The sequence below is a fragment of the Lithobates pipiens genome, unplaced genomic scaffold (assembly GCF_037356315.1).
Source record: "Lithobates pipiens isolate NorthernLeopardFrog02 unplaced genomic scaffold, aLitPip1_a1.2 Scaffold_19, whole genome shotgun sequence".
Taxonomy (NCBI): domain Eukaryota; kingdom Metazoa; phylum Chordata; class Amphibia; order Anura; family Ranidae; genus Lithobates; species Lithobates pipiens.
The window spans coordinates 406006067-406024820 of record NW_027507764.1 but is presented as its reverse complement, the minus strand read 5'-3'; the positions used below and the strand labels follow the sequence as shown (position 1 = coordinate 406024820).

At 42.3% G+C, this 18754-nt stretch overlaps 1 protein-coding gene across 1 annotated transcript in view; it reads right to left on the bottom strand.

The window, feature by feature from the left end:
- APCDD1 (APC down-regulated 1) overlaps positions 1–18536 on the bottom strand; it is a 74505-nt gene extending 55969 nt beyond the window's left edge. Inside the window, 1 exon segment of the mRNA XM_077492446.1 lies at positions 18285–18536. Coding sequence (XP_077348572.1) covers positions 18285–18342 — 58 coding nt within the window. The 5' untranslated portion in view covers positions 18343–18536.
- Positions 18537–18754: the final 218 nt, after the last annotated feature.

Here is an 18754-nt window from a genome sequence, read left to right as displayed (position 1 = left end):
CTTATCTCACCAAAGAAGAGCAGCAGTTAGATGGTCTACTATTCCATCGTCTATGGTTTTTAGCTTGACTGACTTGGACGGCTGCGAGAAAGAAAAGAAACGTTTGTTTTGCCGCAGGTCAGAAACATGTCTTGTCTCTGTCCATCCTGTGAGGTCTGATAACAAAGCTCCAGACATCAACATGACTTTTTGTGGCCTGCTGTATATAGAACTGTCACAGGCAAAGTTGATACTGATACTTTGTTCACTTTGATGGGCCAACAAGTAAAGGCTGGCTGGACAGTCATTTGTCACAAGTACAAGTTCAACTTGTTTTTGCATTACAGAATAGGAATCTATTCTATTATTACAGTTTGAGTTCATCCTTATAAACGCTTATACACATTTATAAGCACAGGGCCATAGATCATTTTTTGTTCTGTGAGGGGGTTCAGCAGCAGGTGCAAAGTAAAAGTCATTTTAAATAAAAATAAATTGCACTAAATTCATGAAGACCGGAAAAAGAAAAAAACGACGTGTTGCTTATAGTAAGCAATCACATCCTTAAAGTGGAGGCTCACCCTAAAAAAATCTTCCCCACTGTGCTATTGTGTTCTTACAGGGGGATGCCCCCCACTCCCACCAGAACACAGCTGTCAGTGCTCTCAGCCAATGGAGTAGCTATCACAGGATGGTGCACTGTAATAGCCAATCTTACTTGGCAGGTGCAAAGGGGCACCATCTTGTGGAAGGCAGCACACTCACTGATTTTAAGTCCATACATACAAAACATACCTCTAAACTTTTGCATTTGAGAACGAGGGGCATGGTAAGGAGAAAATAACCTGTGGCGCACATAGAGCACCACGACAAAGTGGGTGTGGCCAATAATGTGGGTGGGGCTTACAGGCCGCTGAGGAGAGACTGCGGACGAATTGCAGGAGATAATCAGAGACTGCGGACACATTACAGGAGATAATCAGAGACTGCGGAAGGATTACAGGAGATAATCAGTGACTGCGGACGGATTACAGGAGATAATCAGAGACTGCGGACGGATTACAGGAGATAATCAGAGACTGCGGATGGCTTACAGGAGATAATCAGAGACTGCGGATGGATTACAGGAGATAATCAGAGACTGCGGATGGATTACAGGAGATAATCAGAGACTGCGGATGGATTACAGGAGATAGCCAGAGACTGCGGATGGATTACAGGAGATAGCCAGAGACTGTGGACACATTACAGGTGATAATCAGAGACTGTGGATGGATTACAAAAGATAATCAGACTGCGGATAGATTAAAGGAGATAATCAGTGACTGCGGACAGTCTTCAGGAGATAATCAGGGACTGCGGATGGATTAGCCTTATCTTAGGGTCCCTACTCCCCTCCTACATCAGCGACCCCCTGCAGATTCTTTCCAGCAGATGGCAGGGCAGTCTGTGGTGTGGCGCTGAGATGCACTGACTTTAACTTTCTGCTGCAGTCCAAGACATTGAGGGTAGGAATTGATCCTCTTCTCTTCCCGCTCCCCCTCCTTGCAGTATATTTGAAATTAGTAAAAAAAAAGGCACCTTTGTGTCACCACACAGTGTGCACCGGGTCAGCAGACCACCCTGCCAAGAGCCCTGCCCCCGACCCAAGATGTTAGCGGAGGGAGGGAATATGTACTAGGAGGAGGATTTTTTTTTCTGTGGGGGGTATTTGTGATAGGGTCAAATGGGTAGGGAGAATTTGAGCTGGGGTAATAGGGGGCAAAGATTTGTGCTGGGAGGGGCAATTTCAGTGTGGGGGGGAGGGGTGGAATTGTACTGAGAAGGGGAAATGCTTTCGAATTTGAATATGCATATTAATTCTTTATTTATCTTTGGAAAGGGAGGGGATTTTCCCTGACACATAATGCTCAATTTGGGGGTGCAATTTGGCATGTTCGCCCTAGGCTCTAGATGACCTGGTCCCGGCACTGTCTGTATGTACACTATCACAGTTCTAAAAATCTCAGCTAGAACTGCGTGTATATAGTAAATACTGAGGAAGAAGGCTTTGTTGATGCATCGACACCCAAAGTCTTGTCTTCTTTCTTAGCCTGGTTTATTGATGCAATAATGTGATTGCAAAAATGCATATTCTTTAGTAAATCAGACCCATTGAGACAAAGGAGTTATTTGCAGGATCATCCTGACTGAATCCCAGCTCTCCTGTTCACAAAGATGTTAAGATTAGAAGCAAGTGAAATGTGCCTTTTTAGAATGTGTGCTTTCTCTAGAAAAATAAAACATATTCAACATGCGTTTATGTTGTACCTAGCACGTTTACAATATACACACAGAGCTTAATGCTGCGTACACACGGTTGGATTTTCCGATGGGAAATGTTGGATGTGAGCTTGTTGTCGGAAAGTCCGACTGCGTGTATGCGCCATCGAACATTTGCTGTCAGACTTTCCACCAACAAATGTTGGCTAGCAGGTTCTCAAATTTTCCACCAACAAAACTTTGTTGCCGGACTTTACGATTGTGTGTACACAAGTCTGTTGCACAAAAGTTGACGCATGCTCGGAATCAAGCAGAAGGAGCCGCACTGGCTATTGAACTTCCTTTTTCTCAGCTTGTTGTACGTCACCAGGTTCATAATTGTTGGCCAACATTTGTGTGACCGTGTGTATGCAAGTCAAGTTAGAGCCAACAACCTTCAAACAAAAATCCACGGTTTTGTTGGTGGAAAGTCCGATCATGTGTATGGGGCATAAGAGTAACCAGTTGTTACTCCTAAATAAAGTTTGTACAAATTATACAAAATCACATGCATTATAAAGGTGCGTACTGCACTTGCCAAAAAAAAAAAAATGATGGTGGCAATATAAGACCAACTGGATCACACTACATAGAAATTGAGTCCTATGGAAAAAACTGCTCTACATTACTCTGTAATGGTCAAATCACACAAGACCACTTCCCTAGTGACCTAATCTACCTAATGCAATTGAAATGTAGATCCCAAATACGCATGAAGACAAGAATTTGGTATGCCATGTGTTGGTTATTTTTACATGGGAATAAAAAAGATGATTGATGACTAAACATGAACAAATGTTGTAAAAACTGTCCCAACAGAACACATCTCCAATAAAAAAAAAAAAATACTGCGATAACTAAATCACTTTGAGAGTCCTTGCACATGTTACTGATGTATGAATGCTTAATCTTCCCGTACAAAAAAAGTATGGTCCATATAGTGTATTCGCTTAAATGTGTATATGCACATGTAAACATATGAAAATACTTCTAGCTTGCAGAAGGGCAATATTCAAATAATATAGTCTATTCTTTAAGGGGGGAGGAGTTTACATATGTGCATACGTCCTTAAAATACTAACCAGTAATGGAGTTTTTTTTTTCTTTCTATGCTAAACATGGAACTATTTTACTGATATTTGTGCGTACAGGCCCATTAGAAGCAATTGGCTGCATTCAGATCTTGCCCACGTGCAAGAGCTTGAAGGCTAGGTTAACACCTATGCAATGAAATCAACCCTACACACAACATGTGGGAACACCTGAAAAACACGCTGAAATGTACTCACGCTTGCTCACCTCTGTAGATGTGAATGAACCTAATAGAAATAATACAACATTCCACTCCATCTGTTCACTGATTAACAAAAATGTGATAAGCACAGGGGGGTCCGCTTTGCCTTGCTCTGAGCTTCATTCCTTGGGAATAAAACAGTCCATAATTAGAGTTGGGGAGCATGGTTAGCTTTCAGCCACAGCATCAGTGTCATTGAGAATTCGGTCTTGCCTATTAGAATGAGGGTCATGGTTTTTCTTGCACAGCTGATAGGGCATTTCCTTCAGTCAGTGAAAATAAGCAGTAGTAGCAAGTATGGTTACAAAACAAAGAAAATAGACGTGTAAGGTCTGGTGGAGCAGCCACTAATTACAGTTATCCATTCTTCAAAAGACAGGCCAATCCAAGGTGAACCCTTGGTCCATATACATTAGCTACATTGTACCATTATCACCTAAAATTTGCACATATAACCTTATTCAAGAACCAAGCTTTCCATGAACACAAGTTGTCTGGCTGTTATGTTGCTATTCTGGTTTAACAGTTTTGGTCATTGAGCCAGAATAATAGGGCAACATACGAAGCCGGAGTGAGGTTGGAACTCCTGATCTGCATACTTGTTGTGGGAAAGTGACTTTGAAAATATTGAATTTATTGGGATAGCATCACCGCCAAGCACCGAACATAAAGTTAGCAATAACTCCAGAACAACCTATTTAAAAAGGCACTTGGAGGGTTCAAACTTGTCCAGTCAAAAATTCACACAAGCTCAATAGTTCTGGCAGGGTGTTTCCCATACAGAAAGGCTTCCCTAAATGGGAACCCAACAGTAGCTCAAACCTTGGAAATACAGAAAAGAGCAGCAGACCCCAAATCATTTTAATTATTGCTAAATTAAACAAAATGATCCAACACATTTCGGTGGCAACACCATGCTGCCTTCATTAGGGCTCAACACCACGCTGCCTTCATTTGGGCTCAACACCACGCTGCCTTCATTGGGGTTCAACACCACGCTGCCTTCATTGGGGCACAACACCACGCTGCCTTCATTGGGGCACAACACCACGCTGCCTTCATTAGGGGCTCAACACCACGCTGCCTTCATTAGGGGCTCAACACCACGCTGCCTTCATTAGGGGCTCAACACCCCGCTCTCTTCATTAGGGGCTCAACACCCCGCTCTCTTCATTAGGGGCTCAACACCCTGCTCTCTTCATTAGGGGCTCAACACCCTGCTCTCTTCATTAGGGGCTCAACACCAGACAAAACTTAGATGGGCCTTACAGATCTATATTAGAACAGGTTTTAAAGTCTTATTTAATCTTATTTAGTCCCCACACTCCATTTTGTTGTTCTCCTCTCTTAACTGTATTGACTGCGCTATTTTCAAAACCCATACTGACCCACCCAGCGATTCCAACATTGTCCTGCTGCAATCTTCTGTTTTGCTGACATAGACAGGGTCCTGCACCTCCATCTTGGTCCTCTTCTTCTGCTGCTTCCTCTTCCTGATGCAGGCAACCAGCTACCGATGATGAGCTGATTGCACCCTCTGTCTGCTCAGTGTGCCTAATTGTGCAGCCTTCTAGGAGATGCGCTGTAAGTATTCCAGGGGGCTGTAAGACCCGGGGCATGTCTTTCTGGCTTAGGAGCAATAATTAAAAAACAAAACAAAAAACATACATTTCTGCTTGCTGAAGGAGCTGGGGTTTAAAAGAGAAATATGGGCTTGTAAAAAAAATAAATAATAAAAAAAACATTTAGATGGATGCAGCTTCTGTCCCTCACGACTCTAAGACTGAGAACTGAGCGATCAAAGACAGCTGATTGATCAGTTCTCAGCTTGCAGAGAGCCAGTGACTGTCAGTCACTGGCTCTCTACTCTGCTCCTTCAGTGCTCACTAGAGCACTGGGCTGTGGAGAGGCGGGAGTGGCTGGCTCAGGCTCTAAGCAGCTCACTGGGTGGATCCCAACTGTAAAGTTGGGATCTTTCGCTAACTTGACTTGGCTGAGTGATGTCAGACAACAGCGGACTTTAGCCTGCTTTTAGCTGAAAATGGGATCTCCAGAAGTATTGCCAAAATAGCTTTGGCTATACAGCTTTAAACAGAACAAACTCCCTATCTTTATATAATTTACTTACCAACAATAGTTATCTTGGACTCTTTCATTCATTTTGGTCTGGTGCTCATACCTGTATTTTTCAAGCACTTTCGTCCCTTTCTGCCCAGAACAATTTTCTGGTTTCAGCGCTGTCACACTTTGAGTGAGAATTGTGCAGGCATGCAACACTGCACCCAAACTACATTTTTATCATTTTCTTCCCAAAAATAGAGATTTCTTTCGGCGGCATTTGATCACCTCTGCAGTCTTTATTTTTTGGTAAAAAAAATAGAAAATTACCAAAATATTTGAGAAAAAAAAGTTTTCCTTAATTTCTGTTATAAAATGTTGTTTTCTCCTTTACTGATGGGCACTGATAGGCACTGATGAGGGGGCACTGATACTAATATGTAGAATTGATGGGCACTGACAGGTGGCACTGGGCACTGACAGGTGGCACTGATGGACACTAATAGAGGGCACTGATGATGAGGTACTGACAGGTGTTACTGATGGGCCAGAGGCTCCTTACCACGATTGGAGTTGCAGTGTGTCAGTCTGGCACGCCACATTACTGATCACCGCGCTGTCATATGACGTCCAGTCAGGATAACAGAACCACCGCTCAGTCATCATTCTGCTATAGGCCAGGCGGGAAGTGGTTAAGAAAGTGAACAGTTGGACGTGCACAGTGGTGTAGTGGTTAGCACTCTCACCTACCCTGTTTCCCCGAAAATAAGACCTAGCGTGATTGTCGGTGATGGCTACAATATAAGCCCTACCCTGTTTCCCCAAAAATAAGCCCTACAAGGACTTTAACTAGGGCTTATTTGAGGGGTAGGACTTATATTGCAGCCATCATCGACAATCAGACTAGGTCTTATTTTCGGGGAAACAGGGTAGCAGCAATAGGGTCGCTAGTTCAAATCACAACCATGATACCATCTGCATGGAGTTTGCATGTTCTCCCTGTGCCTGTGTGGGTTTTCCTCCTACACTCCAAAGACATGCTGGTAGGTTAATTAGATCCTGTCTATAAATTGGCCCTGGTATGCGTTTGTAAGTGCGTCGGGACCCTGCTGGGTAAAGGACTTGCCAAGGTGCAACTCAACTCAACAATAGTCTCCGTATTTCTGTCTTTACAGGTGTCCTTCAAGGGTAGTGTATTTTTACAGAAGAACTATAGGCAAAACTTCTTTTTTTTTTATCATTTTGGATAGTGAGACAGTTTTAGTTTTGTCATATAAGTCCCATTAGGGAGATTTACCTTCACTTCCTAACATATAGTCAAAACAGGAAGTCAGAGAAAATGCCTGCAAATTAAGGGAATTCCTTAGCCCCCCCCCCCTTTTTTACTTTTCTTGGGACAACCCAAAATTTGGGATTTGTGTCCCACTGTGAATATTGTCCCTTCACTTCCTGCCCCATAGCCAAAGAGGAAGTGAGAGGAAGTCCCTGGTTGTCACCAGAACCAGTGTCCCGACTAGAAGTTTTCCCCTCTATTACTATGTGGGGACAGATCCAAGTCCAAAATGTGGGATTTTCTTTCACGCTCACATTGCATATAAAATTAAATAGGACATACAGAAGGTGAACCTACCTAAAGGGGTCACAGACAGCAGTAAAAGCCTGCCAGGGAGTCTACTCCCTCTCTATCTAAAACTAAAATATATATTTTTTGCCTTTAGTTCATACTTTAATTAATACCGTCCCTTCTGCCTGTTTCTCAAGCACAGGAATGTCTTTAGCACATCTGATCTTTTTCAGACATCTTTCTGGACAGTTTCTGAAAATAACATAAAAAAAAAAAAAAGTGTGTGAACAGAACGAGCTAAAAGCACGGGCAAAAACTTCTGAAAGAACAGCAGAAAAAAAAAAAAGAAGAATTGGAACAAATCTCTGGCAAGCAGGTTCCGACAATGCTCTAGATTGATTGGATATCACAAGGCGGAGGATAAACAGCTGGGATTAATGCACTAAAGTCAAACAGCATGCTCCTGGCAAGCAACTCTTCTCATGGCTCACAAGGAAATCATATTCTTCATTCAAACGCCGCTAAATACGTGCTGACTGAGCCGAGCGAGCACAAAGAAAAGCTTGCAAACAAAACTGACAAGGAGAACTTTACCTTCAGACCAATGTGATAAATGCCTGGATTGCTCTGCAAGATTTTTAGACAGAATTTCTTTCAGTCCACTAAGCACTAAGGGAAATCAACTGACTGAAGAATGACAATGGAGGCAACGCAGCATTACGAATACAGAGCTTCCTAAGAAAACACTGCTAAGTGCCCCTAAGCCTGTGCTTGCACAACCAATACTAATAATCGCAAACATGAAACTGTTGTATGTCTCCACCACCCCCTTGTCACTCAGCCTTCTCATAAACAAACTATGGGAAAGTGGGCCTCATTTATCAGAAAGTGTCGGGGGTGCCCAGAACAGCCAGTAAGAGCCCACCCTGTATATTTTCAGGGCATGCTAAAGTACGTACATTTGTCATGACAGAAATATATAGGCTGCCATTACTAGCCTTGTGTCCCTAAAGCAGGTCTTCACCCTAAAGTATAAGGCTAGGTTCACATCTATGCATTTTTTTTAGTGCAGTCCGTTTAACATTGTTTCCTAAGGGACAAATCTATGCATTTTTTCAGCAGCTGCATTTTTGGAAAGGGTCAGGGACTTATTTTTCCCGCAGCAGATTGCGGTTTGTGTGTAATAGACTTGGCATTTTGATGCATTTCGCGTTTTTTATGCTAATAGGAAAGTATAACAGTTCTGTTCATGTAGTGCGACTTTAATGTCACTCTCTGGCACTCAAACAGCATCAAATTAGTGCAAAAACCTTTATGGGTCCAAAGTCGCATGTTAGGGTTAAGGGCTGTTGTTAATGGCTTGGGTTAGGGTTAAATGTTAGGGTTAAGGGCTTGGGTTAGGGTTAAATGTTAGGGTTAAGGGCTTGGGTTAGGGTTAAATGTTAGGGTTAAGGGCTAGGGTTAAGGTTAGAGTATGGGTTAACATTTAACCCTAACCCTAGCCCTTAAAGAGGTTGTAAAACTTCATGTTCCAGTTGTACCTATAGGCAAAGCTGTATTCTGGCCTAGGCCGACAAGGCCAAGGCCTAAGGTAGCACTTTGCAGGGGGGCAGCACAGAAAGAGTCCTACACTGTTAGTCTTATGGGGCGGCCTGGGCTCAGAGGCAAATTAGTCTAGCGCCCCCATAAAGCGGCCGCACTGCTTGCGGTATGCGGGTGGCTGGCATTCCGCAACTGGTGGGGGGCGGGGGGGTAGCGCTGCTTCTAATTTTGACTGTCCTCTCATCCTGGACCACATACCTTCCTCACTGTGCTATAAGTTTTCTGCTGCACCATTTGCATGGTTATATCTTCTTAATCCTCTCCATAAAATTATCAGAAATTTGTGCTTAAAGTAGAACTATAGGCAACACTTTTTTTTTTTTCGTTTTGGATAGAATAAGAGAGAGTTATAGTCCCTGTCAGTTAATTTTTTACCATCCCTGTCCCATTGCAGAGATTACCCTTCACTTTCTGCTCCAATGCCAAAAAGGAAGTGATAGGAAATCTATGCAAATTAAGGGAATCCATTGCCTCCCCCCCCCCCCAGGCCCCCAGAACTAGTGTCCCCACATGAAAATTTTGGGACGGGTCTTAAACAGCAAGGGGTGTGGCCTTGACAGAAAGGGGTGGGCCATATTTAAATTGGAGGATGCACGAGTTTAGTCAGGCCTAGGGCCGCACAAAACCAAAATACAAAGGAAGAGGAGACAAATGAGTGGAAGTTCCACTTTTGGGTGGAACTCCGCTTTAACAATATGTTAGAACAGACAGTTTCCACATCTAGTTACAACTGATAATGAGGTCTGCCAGCACGTTACAGATGTTCCTAATTTATGTTAAACATAACTCCCCAACACTCTACTTAACATTATATAAAAGGAGAGATCTAAGCAGGATTTTTCCACAAGTAAAAAATGTAAGCAGTGTTTTTAATTATTATTATTTTTTTTTTATGTTTTGTTATGCGAATGGGAACATGTAACAAATATAAAGTAGGTGTTATCGCAATCGGGCTGCAAAAGTTAAAATACGCTGTAAGTTATCTCTTTGATGGCGTTATACAATGGAATTCTGCATGTTATCCCTGCAGGGACCAAGCTGTTAATATGAAGGAGAGAGTGTGGAATAAATAAACAGTGGAATTCTGAAAATTCTTTCGATTATGAAATAACGGCATATTCTACAAAGAGTTTTACACTGAGAGGGTAGTTTATTAAAGCCCTGAAAACGTGATTGTTGAACTAGACCAGCAAACGTGTTTCGTCAAACATTCAGCCGAGCGTGACATAATACAGTACACTTTAAAGATCATTTCTTTTTAAAATTCGCCCGCAGTGTGTAAAATTCCTATACATAAAAGGGGCATTTAAAGCAAACGTGATAGTTATCAAAGATGAAAATGATATTTCAGGTTATTCTTTATGTATAACATGTATGAGATAAGATTCACCCGCCAGATTGTTCTCCTTTTCCTATGAATGTAACTTTTACACTTGAATATGCTGCATATACTATCAACCGTACTTCTTTATTCTTTACATCGGAATCTTTGATCAAATGATACTTGTACAAACATATGGCGGACTTCAAATTGCCACTTTTGTAAACTTTTCTTCACCAGTTGCGTAGAATGCTCAATGCATGATCTGTCTTTATAATTAATCCCACAACAGCTTAAAGTAAACCAAAGACGGAAAATGTGATACATTGCAGCCACCAGTCCTTAGCTGTGATGATTGCATTCAGTCTCGCTTTTATTCTTTTTATTTTCACCTGAGATAAGCCTGCCAGCAACACACTACCAGTTCTAAGGTGACAGCGCTCACTCACTGTACTGTACTGCATTGTCACTTCTTCTAGCTCCTGATTTGGACTACAGAACACCTCCCTGCTAACCCCCCACCTCCATCTTTATATCATGGGGGAAGGGATTCTGTAGTCCTGCAAGGGCTACCCAGGCAAAGCTAATGACACTGCTTGAGACCTTTATTGAAGTGGAGGCAGAGTGCACAGGCCGTTATGGACTGCCTAGATTTTTGTCAGGATCAACAGGTATCTATCTGTACCTGCAGAGACAAATCAAGGAGAAATGTGCATGTATTGGAGAGACGTATTGAATATTTTTTTTTTTAACTGACAATTTTTATTGATTTTTCAAGAAAGGGGGAAAAAAAAAAGGAATTTACAAGATACAGTACAGGAAAATACATGTTATTGTCATGATAATACTTCAGGCATTTAAACAAAAAATTATGCAGCCAAAGGCCAAGCTCGATACCAGCTTGTGCGGCTTACAACCTTTGCCTGTATACAGAGTTATCGTATAATTCAGCAAATGCGATAGGGTCTAGCCTGTATAAAGGCACATTAACCAATGGAGGAAGAGAAAGATAGATATAGTGAGAAGGTTGAGAAAAGTCTAGTTTAGAGAAAAGAAGCGGGGTAGGGAATAGAATAGAAAAAAAAGAAAAGGGGAAAAGAGAGGACAACCGCCCATCCCGGAAGCCCCGGCACCACCTGGGAGGCACCCGTCTTAAGTAACGGCAATCTCCGTGGGATGAGTTGCGGAACATTAGGTTGTGGAAGTCTCCAGCAGAACCCAGGGCTTACATTTTTTATTTTTTATTTGCCCAAACATACAATTTAACCACTTGCCCACCAGGCCAATTCTGACATTTCTCTCCTACATGTAAAAATCATCATTTTTTTGCTAGAAAATTACATAGAACCCCCAAACATTATATATGTTTTTTTTTTAGCAAAGACCCTAGAGAATACAATGGCAGTCATTGCAACTTTTTATCTCACGCGGTATTTGCGCAGCAATTGTTCAAACACGTTTTTTTTGGAACAAAAACTCTTTCATGCTTTAAAAAAAAAAAAAAACAGTAAAGTTAGCCCAATTATGTGAAAGATGAAGTTGTGCCAAGTAAATAGATACCTAACATGTCATGCTTCAAAATTGCACACGCTCGTGGAATGGCGCCAAACTTCGGTACTTAAAAATCCCCATAGGCGACGCTTTACATTTTTTTTACTGGTTACATGTTTTGAGTTACAGAGGAGGTCTAGGGCTAGAATTATTGCTCTCACTCTAACGTTTGTGGTGACACCTCACATGTGGTTTCAACACCGTTTTCATATGTGAACAGTATTACGTATGCGTTCGCTTCTGCGTGTGAGCACACGGGGACAGGGGCACTTTAAAAAAAAAATCAAATTTGACACTTAAAAAAAAAAAAGTTGTTTTGATCACTTTTATTGCTATTACAAGGAGCGTAAACATCCCTTGTAATAGGAATATGGTATGACAGGACCTATATACAGTGAGATATGGGGTCAATAAGACCCCACATCTCACCTCTAGGCTGGGAAACCTCAAATAAAAAAATAAAAAAATCACGACTTCCCAGCCGAGGCAGCGCCGTTCTTTTTAATGCAGAGGCCGGGCGTGACGTCATAACATTGCGCCCGGCCCCCGACGATCATAATGACTCCATCGACCATCTGGTCCGCCATAAATCTCTATGGTGGACATAGAGGCCGACGGATCCATTCTCCGACCCACCGATCGCAATGGTAAGTCGGTAGAAATACCGGAGGGCATCATCCCCTCTCGCCGCCCGTAAGAACGATCTAGCGGGTGAACAGCAGCTATGATCATTCTTACAGTGTAAGAAATCGTCGGCGGAAAACGATGATATCTGAATGATACCTGTAACTTCATTATTCAGATATAGCACCACAAAGCCCAGGACGCCCATGGACGATCAGCTGTCGGAGAGTGGTTAATGATGGTAAAAGTATCATTCAACATCAAATGCTTACACCAGTGGTAGGCAACCAGGAGCCCTCTAGCTGTTGCAGAACTAAAAATGCCATCATGCCTCTGGGAGTAATTGTAACTTTCAGCCTTGCAATGCCTCATGGGAAATGTAGTTCCACAACAGCTGGAGGGCCCCAGGTTGCCTACCCCTGGCTTACACGGATCAAACTCTCAGAATTGTAATGAAGCCATGCAAGTCCTGGTCTAGTTTTGATTTTCCGGCAGGGATTGTGGTTTCCTTGTTTTATTAGCTTAGCACATTTGAGGGCTCATTCACACCAGTGGCGACATTCTACTGGTGTGTGCTGTGAAAGTAGCAATTCTGGTGCACCATGAATGGTGCATTGCGACTTCTTTTTAGCAATGTATGGCCTAATTTATTTTTAGTGAACTGAAAATGCGGGAGTGCCTTGTCTATGCATTGGGGATGCAAAACTGTAAACTGCTTTATCTATGCATTGCGACGGTGATGGCCAAGATTTCCCAGCACAGCTCAGCATATACAGTATGTTGCATACCTCCCAACATTTTGAGATGGGAATGAGTGACACCTACTTGCAAACGTATGTAGGAATAAAACACGCCCTCCTGACACACCCCCTTAAAGGAGAATTATCCCAAAAAAAGGTTAATTAAATCCACAAGGACTTTTTTTGCCACTCCTGTTCCTTTATATTGGTTTTTAACATTTATAAATGCAGCAATTTAGAATTTAAATGAAAGGTTTAGCACTGGGAAACGCTTTTTGAAAGATAAAAAGTGCATTTTATATACTACTATATGGATCAGACCAAAATCGGGGACAAATGAGGGGGAAAGAGGGACATTGCTCCAAATCAGGGACAGTCCCTTGAAATCAGGGACAGTTGGGAGCTATATATGTTGTGAATGAGCCCTTATTGCTATCAGTAAGGGTACATTAAAGTAAATTCAGCTAGCCATTGTTAATTTTGTAGACTAAAACATTTTAGTTGACTAAATTATATATTTTAGTCTACGACTAAAACAACTGAGATGACTAAAATACAACTAAAACTAAAATGGCATTTTAGTCAAAAACTAAGACTAAATCTAAATTGAAATTTGACTTCAAAATTAACATTAGTCTGTAGTGCATGTTCATACCTCAATACCATAATAAATAACATATTTGATTTTTCACTCCAGCAGTATATAATAAGTTTGGAAAATGTAGAGAAATGTTAACTAATGCATTACAATTTAATTACACCTATTCGATTTTAGACGACTAAAATTAGTTTTAGTCGACCAAAATGTACTGGAGATTTTAGTCGACTAAAACGTAGGACATTTTAGTCGATTAAAATGTACTGGAGATTTAGTCGAATAAACACGACTAAAACGAAAACAACTGCAGAAGACTAAATTGGGACTAAAACTAAAATGCCATTTTAGTCCTAAGACTAATACTAAAACTAAATCGAAATTTGCTGCCAAAATGAACACTGCAGCTAGCCAGAGATGGTGATCAATCATCTGTCAGTCCTTGAACACACTGGGACCTGCTGATGTAGCTTGGCAATTATCGTTTTTCCCCACCAGATAATACCACAAGTCGCTCAATTCTTCCCTAAGGGTCATTCGTGGCCATTTTGCTTATGTTATATTATATTAAAGTGGTTCTAAAGGATGACGTTTTTTTTACCTTTATGTATTCTATGCATGAAGGTAAAAAAACTGTGTGAACCCCCCCCCCCAATCCCTACCTGAGCCCCCAATGATCCAGCATGGTTTACAATAGCCTTGGCTGGATGGGGACTCTCCCACCTCATTGGCTGAGACAGCAACGGGAGCCCATTGGCTCCCACTGCTGTGAATCACAGCCAGTAGGTCAATGAGGAGAGAGTGAGGGGTGTATCATGGACGCATAGAGTAACGGCTCAGGAGTAAGCACGCAGTGGTACCCCCAGGGGAAGCAGCTTTCTCTGGGGGCACTGCTCCGGGGGAGGAGCGGGGACCCGAAAAGAGGATAGGGGTTGCTGTATGCAAAACCATTGCACAAAGCAGGTAAGTATAACATAATTGTTTTTTTTTTGTTTTTTTTAAAACCCAAAAAACTAGGCTTTAATATTACTTTAATTTTGCACAAGTGTGAAATGATTTAACATTTTGCTTATGAAAAAACAACACAATTAGGGGGTGAATTATAGAGGCTTAGTTCACACTAGTGCCACTCCAAAATGGCAATGGGCTCCCTCTGCTGTTTCAGCCAATGAGAAGGGAGAGTCCCCATTCAGCCAAGGCTATTGTAAACCATGCTTTAAATGCAACTTTCATGTGACTTTACACTCTCTGGCACTCAAGTCGCATCAAAATAGCGCATATAATGGAACGTATGCCGTTAAAATCAATAAAGCTGTGACTTGTCATGCAACTTTATGTATCCAAAGTCGCATGACAAGCCTAAAACTGAAATTGTCCCTCCCTTTATTAAACACCAATTGCTCTACTAGAGAATTAAAATAAATAGAAACTTCTCTAGCGTATGGATGTTTTAAGTAAACACATTTACGTCCCGATGACGGCAGTCTACTTCTATAGTAAATCTCTCTTTATACAGTATTGGGAAACATGCAGCTAGAGGGGCTCACAAGTGAACTCCGGCCCTGTGGTTTCTACTTTCCAAGCACCATCTATAATCAAATACAGGAAATATGAATAATAAATCAAGAACCTTCATGGAGTGCATTTACTTTCCACTCAAGAATAATCCACACCAATGTATTCTATAATAAACAAGCTTTAAAATCCAAAGCTATTTAATTATCGGTTATGTAATTATTAAGCAGAAGAGTAGAAGGTCAGATTCCAGAGGACACGCATTGTGACAGGTCATCTGATCTATGGATTTGTCACGGTTAGAGATATTTTATTTGACATCAAATATGGCAACATTTTATCGTTAATAAACCTCAACTGTAACATATACCCCCATAACAAACAGACTCCCCCCCCCCCCCCCCCTACACATGGGGCCATCTAAATGCAGTGCATGAAGGCAAATGAAAAAGTTTAATATACCAACTCTATAAAGAACGCACTTATCACACAGGATTTACAACCCTTGGCTATTAAGGTGCCTACAGACACGAGACGGTCCAGGTAATACGAAGGATCACTGCACCAACACTGGGCAAACTTGTATGTTTATGGAGATGGGAGACAAAGCACTGCAGCCACCAACCTGTTACCAGTGAAAGCAAAACTTAAAAGGCTTAAATGGACATCACAGAGCTTGCTGCGTTTTACCATACAAGCTGGTGTGTGCCTAGCCTTAGGTACAGTTCACACTGGCGCACTGCGGTTTGGCTGCAGATGGGGTGAAGCACAGTCTACCTGCAGTTTTATGTGTGGGTTACCCACAGTTTCCTTTAAACATACATTATGTTCTTCGTTATTTGGTGCGTTATCTGAAAGCGCAAACAAAAATGCAGCATCCTGGACTTTTGGTGCGCTTTCAGAAAATGTGACAAAAACGCAGGATATAATAGAAGCCTATGGGAAACTACGGGGTAACCAGCACGGAAACCACAGGTACGCTGCACTGCACCCGAGCTGCGTCCAGACTGTGGCGTGGCGGTGTGAGAGCGGCTTCAGAGAGGCACCTGTTCAGCAACACAAAAAACTCTAATTGTGATACCTAATGGGCAACTCCAAGGGCCCATTCACACTAGAAACTGCACATCTGCTTCTATTTTATTTTGTTTTTTGTTTTTGTTTTGTGCACATCTACTGCATGTTTTCTCATTGCACATATGTATTTTATTTATTTTGTAGTGCCGTCAATTTACACAGCACTTTACATATACGTTATACATTCACATCAGTTCCTGCGCTGAAGGAGCTTACAATCTAAGGTCCCTAACACACATACTAGGGCCAATTTTAGACAGGATCCGATGAACCTACCAGCATGTCTTTAGACTAGAGTGTGGGTGGAAACCCACACGGGCACAGGGAGAACATGCAAACTCCAGGCAGTTGGTGTTGTGGTCACGAAACCACAACACCAGCGACCCTTTTTGCTGCTAGGTGAAAGTGCTATCCACTTCGCTGTGCTGACCATGTATGCATTTGATGTGCATTTTTATGCACATTTTACATTTGGTTGACGTATGTTTTTCTTTCTGCGATTGTCTTGTGAGATCACTTCCTTTTTTCTTTCCCTGGGCTTCTATGTGCACTGTGATGTGTTGCAGTGCGTTTGCATGCATTTGCGGTGCGAAAAAATGCAGTATGCGCTATTTTTTTTGAGTGCACTACCTACACTGCAATAATGTGAACTATGCCCATAGGATTACCCTGATTTTGGACTGTCTATGAAGTTGGAGTGCAGTCAAAAATGCACCCAACTGTGTTAGCTGTGAATGGGCCCCACGGCTGGAATCATACTTCAAGGGGATGCACCTGTGTTGTTGTGCGCAGGTATGGTCCTGTGTGATTGTATACATGTTAGGGGCGTGTTAGCTGCCCATTCATTTTAGATGGGCTTCCTTAACAAAACGCACATTAACACGCAACAAAATATGCGTTAATGCACATGTGTTAATGCACTGCAAAGAAGTAGCTCCTAATCTCCTGCACATACATTTCAAAGCAATGACCCTTCTTTACTAAGGACCCATTCACAACCAATAGCGGGGGCCTCAAACTGGCGGCCTTCCAGCTGTTGCAGAACTACAAGTCCCATCAGGCCTCTGCCTGTGGGAGTCATGCTTGTAGCTGTTAGCCCTTGCAATGGCTCATAGGACTTGTAGTTCTGCAATAGCTGGAGGGCCGCCAGTTTGAGACCCCTGCAATAAAGCATTGACCATTCAATGTAAGAAGAGGGGCAATTGTCTGTACGTCCTATTGGTTGGTTGGTGTGCACTGAAAGAAGTAGGACATGTTGCTATTTTGCAAAGGGCATTTCAGCGCATTGTTAAGCATGGCAACAATAGCATTAAGAAATTCATTTTTTTTTTTTTTAAAGTAAAGCAACATAACATAACGCACAGCGACTGTTAAACTGGACATACACGATACAATTTTCTCATTCAATTTTCTTTAGATTTAACTTCAACTATGTAGTACAAGGGCCTGCCTGATTGCAAAAATATTGAAAGTGTTTAGGTTTGACCGCATATTTATGGTTTTGGTAACTCTAAAGGAAAATTGTACAAAAATGTTAATAATGTATGGCCAGCCTTAAAATGCACACCAGTGTCCATGTGTTATATTATACACACATCAATGCATGCCCATAAGAATGGGCCCTAAGTGTTTATTATTTATTAAAAGGTAGTTAAGTAGTATAAACAACCTTAGGGGAGTTTTTTTTCTATCACTGGATGTTTACAAACAACATGATACAATGCATCATAAAGTGAGCAAATACACAACAATTTAAAGGGTCACCCCACATGTCTCTCTGACTCCCCACTGGCCAGGAGCTGAAGAGACAAGATCACACAAGATCACAGGTCCACTAATCTGCCCTGGCCATCACAAACTTCATGCTCCTTTCCAAATATTTATTTTATGTGCTGCAGCAAGAGGAGTGAGACTGCAAGGCAGATCAGAGCAGCTCTGCTTTCTAGGAGAAGGTGCTGTGACAGTACTGGTTATACAGAAGATCCTAAGGGGGGATCCAGCCCACCATAGCAGCCCGATGACCCCCCCTATTCCTCCATGAGGTTCTATGAGGACAGGGCACATACCGGAGACGATGATCACTGTCAGGAGGACAGATCGGAGCCCCGGGCAGGACATCTCCATAATATCTCCTGAGATCAAGTAATCCTCCCCCGATACAATCCACACACAGCCCGCTGTACGATGTACACTATAATCCAGATCAGGCCGATGTATCCATGTGTGTATGGAGAAGATCCGATCCTCCGGTACAGCGATCAGCAGACTGCAAGCCCCGGCTCACCGTCCTTGTCTACAGAATAGTGCCAGAGCCCGGCTCTATTCTCTGCATTATAAACAGAGGGGCGTGTGGGGGAGGAGGGCTCAACTCCATCCTGCTCTGCAATCACGACCCAGCTACTGCCTGCTATGGATCTTCTCACTCTGCTCTACCACCATCCTCTATGGGGGGGACCAAGGCTGGTCCTCATTGTCACCTATACCATGCTTTATGGAGAGACCAAGGCAGGGATAGTCCTCAATGTCACTTATACCA